This window comes from Zonotrichia albicollis, chromosome 15 (assembly GCF_047830755.1).
Source record: "Zonotrichia albicollis isolate bZonAlb1 chromosome 15, bZonAlb1.hap1, whole genome shotgun sequence".
In the NCBI taxonomy this organism is placed as follows: Eukaryota; Metazoa; Chordata; class Aves; order Passeriformes; family Passerellidae; genus Zonotrichia; species Zonotrichia albicollis.
In genome coordinates this window covers 1,636,907-1,649,966 of record NC_133833.1, presented here as the reverse complement: position 1 = coordinate 1,649,966, position 13,060 = coordinate 1,636,907, and the positions used below count along the sequence as shown (strand labels likewise).

General features: G+C 48.5%; 1 protein-coding gene across 1 annotated transcript; it reads left to right on the top strand.

The window, feature by feature from the left end:
• On the top strand, window positions 1–11,890 carry GRPEL2 (GrpE like 2, mitochondrial). The gene is made up of 4 exons (XM_074551951.1): window positions 1–496; window positions 4,424–4,592; window positions 6,099–6,180; window positions 8,104–11,890. The coding sequence occupies exons 1-4, from the start codon at window positions 300–302 to the stop codon at window positions 8,460–8,462; spliced, it is 807 nt and encodes a 268-aa protein (XP_074408052.1). The 5' UTR covers window positions 1–299; the 3' UTR covers window positions 8,463–11,890.
• Window positions 11,891–13,060: the final 1,170 nt, after the last annotated feature.

The window sequence follows — 13,060 nt, the reverse complement described above, 5'->3', positions numbered from 1 at the left end:
CTCCCGGGGCAGGAGCTGGGGCCGGGTAAGAATCAGAGTACCGGGGGATGGAGCGGTGACCGGGGCCGAGCTCCAGGGACCCGGTACTGCGTGCCCAGGTCCGATCCTTGGAGCACCAGAGCTGTATCCGGGTCCCAGTCCCAGAGCCACTGCCAGTGCCAGATCCGAGTCTCGGGGCACAGCAGCCGTGACCGGAGCCAAACCCCAGGTCCCAGCCCCTTGTGCCCAGAGCCGAGTCCCGGGTTCCCGGAGCCGGGTGTGCGGCGGCGGGCGGAGCGCTCTCCGCCCTCCATTCCCTCATGCCCGCCTTCCCCTCACGCCGCACCCCTCGGCCGGCCCGCCCGCGCTCGCAGGGCCGTGTGGGAGCTGTAGTTCGGCGCTGCCGCGGGCGCACCGCCGCCGCCTGCTCCGCCGCTCCGTGCGGGGCCATGGCCGCCCGCTCCCTGCGGCGCCTCGGGGCCCTGCTGCCCGCGGCCGGCAAGGCCGGCACCGGCAGGTACGTGGGGCGGGCTGGGACCGGCCGGGCTGGGATGGGATGGGGATACAGGGGTGGCCCGGAGCTGCGGGGTGTCGGGGACAGACGTGGCAGCGCCGGGGGGCCGGGCCCGGGCGAGAGCCGCGCCGGGGGCGGCAGCGGGAGCGGATCCACACCCGGAGCCCAAGCACGACCCGGGCCCGGATCTGGACCCCGGCCCCAACCCGCAGCCAGACCCCGCCGGGATCCATCATCCCCCGCCGCTCCCCATCTCACCCCGAAACCCCGCGCTGCCGGTCTGCGCTCCTCAGAACGCCCTGGAGCAGAAATAACCCCCCCATAATCGAGCTCTTTTCCCGAAATAGTGATTTTTTTGGAAATTAATGTTCATCCTTAAGGCAAAGCGTTTCCGCGCTCGATAAGTCACGTTGGGAGGTGGTTTCCTGCCACTGTGGGTGGGTTCTGTGTCTCGCCCGGCGGAACCATTTATTCTTTAATTTATTCAATAGTTATTCAGGTTTAATGTGCTCCTCGGGTTTTGTTTCTGGTGGTGAGGCAGCCCATGTGCTATCAGTGTATTTTGGGGGGTCGCGGGAAGAGAATCCATTTAATTGTGTCAATATTTAGACAGGAACAATGTCCACTCATGCTTTTTTTTTTTACATTATGGAATATAGCTTAGAAAAGAAAAATCCATAAAGATGCTTTGGTTGTTTGAGTAAAGTGTGGGCAGGTGAAAAGAAAAAAAGCCAAAATGCCTGTTAATTTTTTTGTTGTTGTCTAGAAGCATCACTAAAAGACTGTTTAAATGTAATATAATAAATCTGCAGCACACAGTAAAGGCAGCTGTGTTTGGGACTAAATGTAGATGCGTGTCAGGAAATTCTCCCTCTTACGTGAGTGAAAACTGCTTTGCCCCCCTGAAAAATGTGCAATGGGTCTTTCACCCTCCTGTGTGTCCCTCTCTAGGAGCTTTAGGTCTCTCTCACATCCTGGCACCCAAAACTGCCCCAGTTGTCGAGGTGCGGCCACCCCAGAGCGGGACTGTCCCCTCCTTGCGCTGCATTATCTCTGCAGGCACTCCCTGATGAAACAGCGCGGAGGAATTGGCAGTAATTACATTTCCTTCCAAAGCAGCCTCATCAGAGCTGAATCCAGTGCAGATGTTCCCGTGTGTCTCAGCACTCGAGAGCTTTGTCATGCAGATTTGGGAGGAGGAGGAGGAGGGAGTGTTCCAGGAGGGTGGGGAAGGACCCTTGAGTTAGAGAGAGCTGATTGTCACTTCGGAATGGTCGGGTGCTCCACAGAGAGGTGATGATACCATTGTAGCTCCGACCAGAAACCCTCTCTCATCACTGAAATATTAATCTTGAAGGACAGTTGGCTTAAGCCATATGGCTGCAATCAGCTTCTCTGCTCTCCCTTATCTATTTGACTTTCTGTGACATCGCTTTGTAAATCTTTCTGTAACACCAACTTGTGTAACTCCCTTCACACACCCCGCCACTTCCACGTGTCTGTCACTTCGGGATGTGTCAGCTTCCTCCCGTGGGATCCATCCCTATTTTTAGGGCAGCTGTGATCAAACTATGGAAGATGGAGCCCAGTCAGTGGACAGCCTGTAAATAGCTCCTGCCATTTGTTGGGGGAGAATTCCTTTCATCCTGCAGCAAGGAGTTCAACTGAGCGGCGTTTTCAACCCTGCATAACAGATCTGAAGAATTCCCTTTGGAGTCAGGCTGGGATGTCTTGGCCATAACTTTTGCAGGCAGCATGTGACTGCCGGGGCATGTCCCTGCTCGGGGGAGCGCTCTGGGATTTGGGATTTGGGTTCAGAGGAGTCCATGCATGCAGCTCCCTGCTCCACGTAGGCAGCAGGGACCGGCTCCTCCATGCCCCTCTCCCACGCAGAACACACCCATCCCTGCCAGCAACCACCGGCAGAGGGAAAAACCTCCCCAGCTTTGGCTTCTGGGGGGCAGAGGAGTTAACTGAGCTGCACTGCCTATTTTTAAAACTCTGGAGCTTCACCTCTGAGGGGCCCAGCGAGATTTGTCAGCTGCGGTTCGGGTTCTTTGGTTCAGCTGTAGCATGGCTGATTTCCATCCCTGCAGCTCTTTGAAATGAAATGTGAGATGATAAAGGATAAAGCTCGGGAGCTGCTGCTTCCCATGGACGTTTTTATGTGCAAACAAAGCCTCAGATTGATTTTTGAAGGCTTGGTGAAGGGGTCCTGCTCTGTCCTCCCCTGTAGTTTAATGTACTTTCTCTAACTTTGATAAAGTGCTGTTAATCAGTCAATAAAATGAACGTGACAGGAGTCTTAAAAATCATTCAAAGTAAATCATTCAAGATGGGGTCTTGTGCCCCAAACAGCAGCCAAGGATGAAATGGGGGGTTTTTCTCCTGTATTGGCATTCCTGGAACACTTTAAAGATTAGTCTGAGGAACATCCTCCTCTAGAGCAAGTGTAAGTAGAGGAAGCACTTTGAGGTTTGTATTTGGCACATAATTTGTTGAAAAGGAGTGGTTTGATATACAGGTGATGCTTTAAGTCCCCACTTAATAAAAACTGCACATGCAAATGTCCTCAGGTGGGGAGAGGAAGTTTGTCATTAGTGCTGTGGGACATTTAGCACCCTGCTATTAAGGATTTAAATGAGGAAACATCTGGGCTGTTAAACAGGGCTGGGAGGAGATGCCTGGTGGTCTTGGGGCAGATACAGATCTCTCGAGCTGGGCTTTGAGGGTTGAGCCAGTCTAAACCCTCAGGGACCCCTCCTCCCTGCCCCACACCTCACATTCTTGGGTACTGGCACTTGCACTGATCTGATCTGTCAGCAGACCAATTCAGGGACACTGAGAGAAAAGTCCTCTTGTTTTATAGGGTTATTTTTCAGCTGGTTTAACTCCTTGAGACTGAATTCTGCTCAGCTCCAGTACTGGAGTAAAGGGGGCAAAACAGCTGAAGAGCACTGAGGCTTCATGATAGACCCCAGAACAAACTCTGTGCACTTGTGTGACATTGAACCTGAGCACTGCAGCCTTGCTGAAGAGGAAGAATGCTTCATGGTGCAGGCCTGGTAATGTGAACTCAGCTGAATCGATTCTGGGCTCTGAATTAGCCTCTCTGTGCAGAGTGGAATTGTTCTGTACAAGCACAGGGAGTGGAGCTGGTGCCAGCACAGGGATTTCTGGGCTCTGCTCCCTTTCACGAGGTAGATATGCACTTAATAAATGGAAAATATTGCATAGAGTGGATATAAAACATTGCATGATGGGGGTGCTGAAAGCTTTGCTCAGAGGAAGAGCCCAGGTACTCCCAAAAAAGGAGAATACACCCTCCTTTGTTAGGTGTGTACTGAAACGTTTCCTGGATGGAGCTGGTTTGAAGTAAATTCTCTTTTGTTCTGCAGATTCTTCCTGGTGTGACAGGGAGGTGGAGCTGAGGCTCACACTGGCAGGAACGAGCCCTGTCTAGGTTGGTTTGTAAAAGCAAGTGTAGTAGGAGGGAGAGTGAAACACAATCAGGGAATCACAGAATTATTTATGTTGGAAAAGACCAGGGAGGTGGTGGAAGTGTCCAAGGAATGACTGGATGTGACACACACAGCTCTGGACAGGTGACAAGGTGGGGATTGGGTACAGGTTGGACTTGGTGGCCTTGAAGGTATTTTCCAACCTCATTCTGTGTTTCTGTGAAAATCTGACTCTTTTGAAGGTCTGCCAAAGAAGTGGAGTAAAGCCTCTGTGTGCCATGTTAGTCTAAAATAAAAGAATTTAAAAGCACCTCTTTGTGTTTCTTTGCTGATTGTGTTTTCTGAAAATAACTAAAATTGTGTCTAGAATCCTGTGTACCTCTTTTAAGAGAGCCTGCTTTGAATACTGACACTAATCTTGAATTCTCACGGACCCTGAAGTTACTCAACTTTGTTTCTGTGTCCCTAGTTTGTATTTCAGAGGGTGCCCCTGTGCTTTCAGCACTGCAGCTCAGCAGAGGAGCACAGGAGACGAGTGTGGCCCAGAGGAGCCCAGTGAGGAGTCCAAGCACCCCCTTTCTGATTGTGCCTTGGAGCACAAAGCCATCAAATTGGAAGAGCAAGTCCGGGATTTAACTGTGAGTGTGCTGAGTGCCTTTGCTTCAGTCCCCTTGGCTTGGTCTGGTTTTCAGCCCTGGATTTTCCCCTAAATGCTGTGACACACACACACAGAGCTGCAGAGCAGCTGTGCCCTGAGAGTGAGGGGGTGAAATTCCACCCAAAACACCATCTGTCAGCAGTGCCTGCAGCAGGGCACTGATGGTGTGATCCTGGCAGCAAAAGCTGTGTTTGGAGCTGGTCACTTCTTTCACAGCCTTGTGGCAGTAGCTTCGTGCTGATTAGTGTCACATGTGTTGGCATAGAATCATGGAATATCCTGAGTTCCCACAGGATCATCCTGGCCCTGCACAGACCCAGAATCCCACCCTGGCATCCCTTTTCTCCAGGTTCTTTACTTCTCCACAAACTTGATGTTTTTGCAGGACATTAGCATATAGGCCCCATATCAAGCCAAAATGTTGTTAGTTTTGAGACTGTTACAAGGAAAAACAAACTACTTTTGGATTGATTGTCTTTTTTGGTTAGTGGTTCCTGGCTGTGAGAGTTTGCCCATGTGTATCATGATGCATTCCAGTATATTTCCTTTGTGTGCTTATGAGTTTTCTGTCTTCCTGAATGCCTTGTTTTGCATTGAATAGGAAGCACTTAGGATGCCAGTTATTCTGTTATCTTTTTGTTCAAATACAGTTATATTAATTTTCTTTTCAATAACTCTATCTTCCTAGTAATTTGACACATTTTTGCTTAGATAACCTATGCTTAGTTTTTAAGAATCTTCTGAATAGGACTTGTTTATGCTGGTGTTTATGCTGGTGGAGAAATAAAGACACCCTGGAGTGGTGTCCAAGCCCTCCTGGAGCTCTGGCAGCCTCAGGCTGTGCCCATCCCTGGGGAAGAACCTTTCCCAAAATCCACTCTGACCCTGCCCTGGCACAGCCCCAGCCCTGCCCTGTGTCCTGTAGTCTCCCCTCAGCCTCCTCCAGCTGCACAGTCCCAGTGCCCTCAGCTGCTCCTCCATGGCCCCTCAGACCCTTCCCCATCCTCATGCCCCTCCTTTGGACACTCCTTAACAGCTTTATGCCACACTGGATCCAGATTATCCAAGAAGGGAAGCCCTTTTAAGTGCCTGTGTGTGATGGAAATCAGGTTCTATATTGAAGAACACACGTGACAGAGGGAGGATTAAATGCCACAGCACTGGGCTGTTCTGCAGATAATCACCCTGAGAACCCTGCCCTGAGTGAGAAATCAGCTGTCACAGAGCTGCCTGCTGGTGAGAGCAGGATCTCAGCAGCAGCCTGACCGTGGCTGCTCAGCTGAATTCAGCCATTCAGTGCCCAGATTATTTTTGGCCTTGAGTCTTGTGAAAGAGTTGCAGTTTTTGGTTAATCAGTGGAAAGACTTGTCTTTGTATGAAAATGCAGCAGCCCAGCCCAAGCTTCTCTCTTTAAAGCCTTCCTGAGGGGTTTGCAGTGTCAGAGAGGGTTTCACCTGCAGGTTTGATGTGTCCCCTCTGCTTACAGGAGCGATACAGGAGAGCTCTGGCAGATTCTGAAAATGTCCGGAGGAGAACGCAGAAGTTTGTGGAAGATGCCAAACTCTTTGGTAAGCAGAAGAGCTGTGTTTACTGCACTGGCCTGCCTGCCTGAGCAGAAAATGCTGATCAGCAGCGTTCTGTCCCCCTGTCCTGCCCTCCCACGTTTATTTCAAAGCTTGCTGTGATGCTTGGCCTGGACTCTTGATATCTGGGCGTAATCACTGTTTTTTTCTCTGTGTCCAGCTGTGTCCTGTCCTATCAGGTTTACCCACAGAATCACAGAATTTGGACTATTTTTTTTAAATAGTCCCAGTGCAGCTGAGTTTAGTTCTGCTGACTTGGTTGAAAATGCAGGCTCTGCTGTGTGCTGAGGATTGGCTCTGGCAGGGTGCATTTTATACTCAGCTGTGTCATCAGGTTGTGATCTCCTTTTCTGTATTAACAGCCTCCTGTGCTTCAGTTCATTGGAGGTAAATGCAGCCTGGGGCAGTAGTTGTCAATCTCTAGATTAGATGTTTAAAATGTCTTAAGAGAAATATTTTAGCATCAGTGAAATGAAATGGATTTGTAGCTTTGGCAGCAGAAGCAGGTGAGGGGGGGAAGAAAGTGCAGTTCAGGCATTGCACTGTGCCAGAGCCATCTCTGAGAATGAAAAACTGTTTTTCTCCATAATGCATGAATCTCAAGAGGTTTATTGTTAGCTAATTCTAGCAGCCTTGAAATTAGAGCTGCTGTATTTTCTTACTTTCCACCCATGGTGCTATAAAATGGCTGCTGAGTTTGGAGATAATCAACAACAGGATGATTGATTTTGAGAGGGTTTTTTTAGCTTTTGGGATTTGATATGTAGCATGAAGAAGAAATAAGTTCTTTATTAGAAATTGCTCACAGAGTGAGACTTGGAGATGTGTAGATAAGGGGAAAATCTGAAAGGAGATCATAGCAAGGTGGGGTTAGTCTCTTGTCCCAATTGATGAGAGGTAAGACAAGAGGAAGCAGCCTCAGGTTGTGCCAGGGGAGGTTTAGATTGGATTTTAGGAGAAATTTCTTCACTGAGAGTGTTGCCAAGCACTGGCACAGGCTGCCCAGGGAAGAGGTTGGGACACCATCCCTGGAGGTGTTGGAAAGGCTGTGAAAGGTTTAGTGATGGCCTTGGCAGTGCTGACTTGATGATCTTAAAGGTCTTGAGCAGCCTGAATGACTCTGATTCCATGAAATGAGTGGTAATTGCTGGGCTTCTGTCTGCTGCTTTGCTGCATCTCCTTCCTCTCCTTTGTTCACATGTACAGCTGCAGACAGCACCTGACTATTGCCTCATTTTCTCTGTTTCCCTAATGTGTCATTCCAGTCAGGGAGTTATGACATTTATGTAACTGAGGGAGGCAGCTTTTCCTGGAATTTCTGCACTGTGCAAGAAACCACTGCTGGAAATGCAGCCAGTCTAACCCTTTTGTGTCAGTATTTTCAAATGACAAAACCTGCCTGGCTTTTCATGACCAACCCAAGGACCATTTTGGTTCAGTCCTTCCACAATGGTTTTAAGCTATGAATAAATTGGGGATTTTGTACTTCTGAATAGCTGTGCATTGTTTTTGCTTCCCCCCATTGTGTTTATTCCCTGTGGAATGGGCATTTGTGTGACAAAATTATGTCAGTGGGACTGGAGCAGAGTCCTAAATGACAAATCTGAGTTGCAAAAAACTGCTGAGAGTGAGACATTACTGCTCTGTTTTGTCAGGAATACCAAATATATATATGGTCATAGTATGGATGTGTATTTCCTGCATATACCTTGGTTTGGAGAATCTTTAGATTACTTTTAATGCTGAAGCTTTGGTTCCAGCAATCAGAGGACTAAATTAACTTCTATTGCTAAATTAACTTCAGATCAATGAGCGGCTTTAAAGCTGCCTTCAGACCACAGTGCCTTTGCCTGCCCTTGGTGTGGAGTCTTGACGTTCTTTAAGCTGTCCTTCACTCCCTTCCTGCAGGCATCCAGAGTTTCTGCAGGGACCTGGTGGAGGTGGCAGACATCCTGGAGAAGACGGCCGAGAGCGCCGCGGGCCACGCCGAGGAGCGCAGCGACCCCAGCCCCGCCCTGCAGAAAATCTACGAGGGGCTGTCCCTCCTGGAGGCCAAGCTGCAGAGCGTCTTTGCCAAGCACGGCCTGCGCAAGATGAACCCCGTGGGGGGCAGGTACGACCCCTACGAGCACGAGATCATCTGCCACGTGCCAGCCGAGGGCGTGCAGCCGGGCACCGTGGCGCTGGTCACGCAGGACGGCTACAAACTGCACGGCCGCACCATCCGCCATGCGCTGGTCGGCGTGGCCGTGGAGGCACACGAGTGACAGGGCTGCAGCTGCTCCACTGGGGCCTTGCTGGGCTGGGGACAGTCACAGATTGTGTATTTGCTTTATTTATTGAGCTGCGTTTGTGTCGTGGGGTGGCTTGGGGGTCGCCGCTGTTCCTTCTGAGGTACTCGCGTATTTAATGATCCTCCTTGGAGCTGGTCCTGCTGTTTGTCAGAAATTCGGGGCACTGTAGCCTCCTCCTTCTCTGCTCATTTCTCCATGGTTTGTTTGGGGAAGAGGGGAGATGTGGAGAGAAAGGGAAATTCTCTTCAGGAGATGTGGACAGAAAAGAAAATTATCTTCTTGTCTCCCTGTTCCATCTCCTGCAGTGGCCTCCAAGAAAGGAACTTCTCTGCCTCACTTTCCACAGCTGTATTAAGGGACTGTTAATAATACTGACCTACCTCACAGGGATGTGGTGAGGCTTTTCATGTGCAAAGCACTGGGAGAAGTCCAGAGGGATGAGTATTATTGTCACCTGGATTTGATGTCTTCCCTTGTCCCCACACCCCTCAGATGGGGTGAAGATGATCACTTGAAATAACATTTAGGGGCAGCTTTTTCTGATGTTGCTTCAGGAAAACAATCTGGAATTCATGGCATCTCTGTTGTACTAGAGTTGAATAGAGATGAGGGCTTAAAAAGAATTCACTTGTTAGGTCAGACTAATGTTAATATTCCTTCTCCAGGTAAAATTCCAGCTTGACTCTTTGTTCCCAAAGGTAAAACAGGGAACGGTGATTTGTGGTGGAGCCAGAAAACTGTCCTCACATCTCTTAATCTCCAACCCAAATGTATGTTTTAGGGGAGAGTAATTTCTCTTCCCTGGTGGGTATTTGTGCAGCTTTCAAGCATGATAAACTGTGTGCTCTTGTTGCAGCTGCTGGCAAAATGGAGCTGTGCCCTTAAGCTGGAAATCTGGACTGTTCTATTTTCTCAGCTCTCCAGCAGAGATCCTCAGATTACACCAACTTCCAGTCCACATTCTGACTCTTCTTTCAGTGATCCTAGTAAATATGAAACCTTTTGGGTTTTGATGCAAGGAGAAAATCCTTCTTTGCTCCAAAGTCTCAAGTGCCCTTCAACCAATTTTAGCAGCAGTGACAAGAAAGCAAGAGAAGCAGAAGGCTGAGGAAGTGAAAGCTGACCTCGAGCTGTCCTCCTGGTTGGAGGCATGTTGTTGTCACAGCACATATGTATTTCCCACTGGCCCTATTGCCTGGGAGTTCATTTATCTCAGCTGAAAGGATGCAGTCATGAGGAGGATCAGAATTTAACCCTTTGCAGAGCAGCAGGCATTCAAACGACAGAACAGTTAAGACACAAAACCAGAAATTGTTGGTTTTCAGCTTGTTTCTTACTGATTTGTTCATTCCTTCCTTTTACTTTTCTGGAATTGGTTCCATTACCTGACAAATGCACTTCCAAAAGTGCTTTACTTATAGAGTGGATGCCATCCCTGGTTTGGAAGAAAATTTATTCTTCTCCCATTCCTTTGGAGGCTTCAGATGAAAAACCCTTTAGTGGTGGACTCCAAGATTGTCATAGCCTTTAATACTGCCAGTCTTTCACCTGGGGAGGCTGTGTGCAGTTAGTGGGTTGGCACCCCAGAAATTTAAGTAATTTGCACATTTCTAACCTGCTCCATTTAACCTTTTTTAGTGGCAGCTGTGGTGTGAGTGTGTAGTGGATCCTTTTTGGAGTGTGGGTTTCTGCCTCTGTGCAGCAGGTTCTGGAGATTTCAGCCCTGAAACAGCACTTCTGGCAGCTTTAGCTCATGGCCAGACCTCTTGTTCAGTGTCTTGTATTATTGCCATGTTTTTGGAAGTTTCAGGACTTCCTATCCATTGTTGTGCTGAGCAGGTCACCAGGGTATGCTGTTTCTCCAGAGAAGAATGGTAAAATATGAAATGTGACACTACAAATGTGGCTGTTCTTCCTCAAAAGTGAGGAACTCATGTCTTCAGCTGGAACAGGGAGGTCTCTGCTCCTCTTCAGCCCCTGCTGTATCAGCTGAGTCTTGCAGTATGAGGGGAGAGCTGGAAACCAGCTTTGAAAGTGAAACTTTAGTTGTAGAGACCCAAACAGAAGGGCAGGCATTTTACACTACAGACAGTTTTCTGTCACAGAGAGGCTGCAGCTGAGTGTGACCAGGAGTGATGGGATCCAAATCCTCTTTAAACTCATCCATGGAGCCGCTGGACTGTGAAAAAATGTTACAGCCACTCAGTCCAACCTGGGTTTGCCAACTCTCCCTGTCTCCTCAGCCAGTGTTCACCCACTTCTGCCTTAAGGAAATACCCTAAAATGCACTCCAGACCTTCTGTCTGTACTGAGATGGTTTATCAGTTTGTCTGTAGTGTGGCTGCAGCGGGGCTCTGAGGGCTCCAGCTCCTCTGCAATCTTCCCCACCCTCACAGAGGCCCTCTTTAATTTGGGGCAAGTTCTTCTCCCAGTGAAACCTCCAAAACTTCTACAGGATCCTGTCAGGTTTTATGGTTCCTGTGAAACTGAGGCAATGCTGAGACATTCACAGATGTTACCAAAGAGATAAATCCTCTAGCTGTTGTTTGTCCCAGTTTCTGCTTCCTCTGAAAGGTGAAGTGAAAATGAAATATCCAAACCTGGATTCCAGCACAGAATCCAGATTTCCCAGGTAAAATTTGATTCTCTTGCCTTTCAGGCGCACTTGATGATGGTTTTTTGTCCTGGATGAGATTGTGAAGGTTGGGTTGAATTTCTCCTTGGTTCTTGCTGCCTTTTCTGTAACTCCTGCAGGGAGGGCACTGAGCTGCTCCTCTGCAGTCACTTTATCCAGTGCCTGTTCAGTAAAACACAGGAATACATGAACAGGGCAGCAACAGCAGAGGAGAGGAAGTGTCATGTACCTTTTAGTCATTTCCACACCTGGACAAGTCTCCAGTGGCACTGTCATGAGCATGGCAAGGTCTGAACTCTGACCAGGAGCAGTGCAGAATAAAAGGGATGTTGGTTTATGAACCTGAACTTCCAGTGCTTCAGCAGCAGAGCTTCTGTTGGAAGAGCTGTGATCACTCAATAGCTCCTAGCAGTACCTTAATTAAAAAAAAAAAAAAAAAGTATTTAAGTTTTATATTGTGAATATTGTAGTATTTTTTTATTTTAAAACTCGAGGTGTTTTGGTATTATTTGCAAAGTCAAACGAACAAAGCGTTGCTAATGTCCAAAAACCCAAGGCCATTGAAGTGGAGGGAAAATGTGTATATATTGTAATTTTTGTGTGTTTCTGTGCTCTTTGTTTACCCAAAGGTTCTGGCTGTATGAAAGACAGAGATGTGTGGGAGCAGTGCAAGAAATTGACAACAACATTTGAGTTGATGTTGGAAAGGTCTGATTTTTTTTTTAGCTCCTGTCCATTTGCTAATAAAACAGAAGAATTGCAGTGACTTCTCTTGCCTTTTCCAAACTGCTGCTCATTCCAACTCCAGCCAGCTGGGGCTGCACATGGGAAGGTTTGGGGCTGTTCCTGGTCCCATTGTCTGTGACAGGCCCACAGCAGCATTTGGCTGAGCATTTTATTAATGATGCTTTAGAAGGACTCCCAGAAATGAACACATTCAGGGATGGTGTCAGTGATTCCTGCACTGATAACACACCCAGGGATGGTGTCAGTGATTCCTGCACTGATAACACATGGGGTTGGTGTCAGTGATTCCTGCACTGATAACACACCCAGGGTTGGTGTCAGTGATTCCTGCACTGATAACACATGGGGTTGGTGTCAGTGATTCCTGCACTGATAACACACCCAGGGTTGGTGTCAGTGATTCCTGCATTGATAACACACCCAGGGTTGGTGTCAGTGATTCCTGCATTGATAACACACCCAGGGTTGGTGTCAGTGATTCCTGCACTGATAACACACAGAGTTGGTGTCAGTGATTCCTGCACTGATAACACACCCAGGGTTGGTGTCAGTGATTCCTGCACTGATAACACACCCAGGGTTGGTGTCAGTGATTCCTGCACTGATAACACACCCAGGGTTGGTGTCAGTGATTCCTGTACTGATAACACACAGGGTTGGTGTCAGTGATTCCTGCACTGATAACACACCCAGGGTTGGTGTCAGTGATTCCTGTACTGATAACACCCAGGGTTGGTGTCAGTGATTCCTGCACTGATAACACACAGGGTTGGTGTCAGTGATTCCTGCACTGATAACACCCAGGGTTGGTGTCAGTGATTCCTGCACTGATAACACCCAGGGTTGGTGTCAGTGATTCCTGCACTGATAACACACCCAGGGTTGGTGTCAGTGATTCCTGCACTGATAACACACACAGGGTTGGTGTCAATGATTCCTGCACTGATAACACACCCAGGATTGGTGTCAGTGATTCCTGCACTGATAACACACCCAGGGTTGGTTGGTGTCAGTGATTCCTGCACTGATAACACACAGGGATGGTGTCAGTGATTCCTGCACTGATAACACACATAGGGATGGTGTCAGTGATTCCTGCACTGATAACACACACAGGGATGGTGTCAGTGATTCCTGCACTGATAACACACCCAGGGATGGTGTCAGTGATTCCTGCACTGATAACACA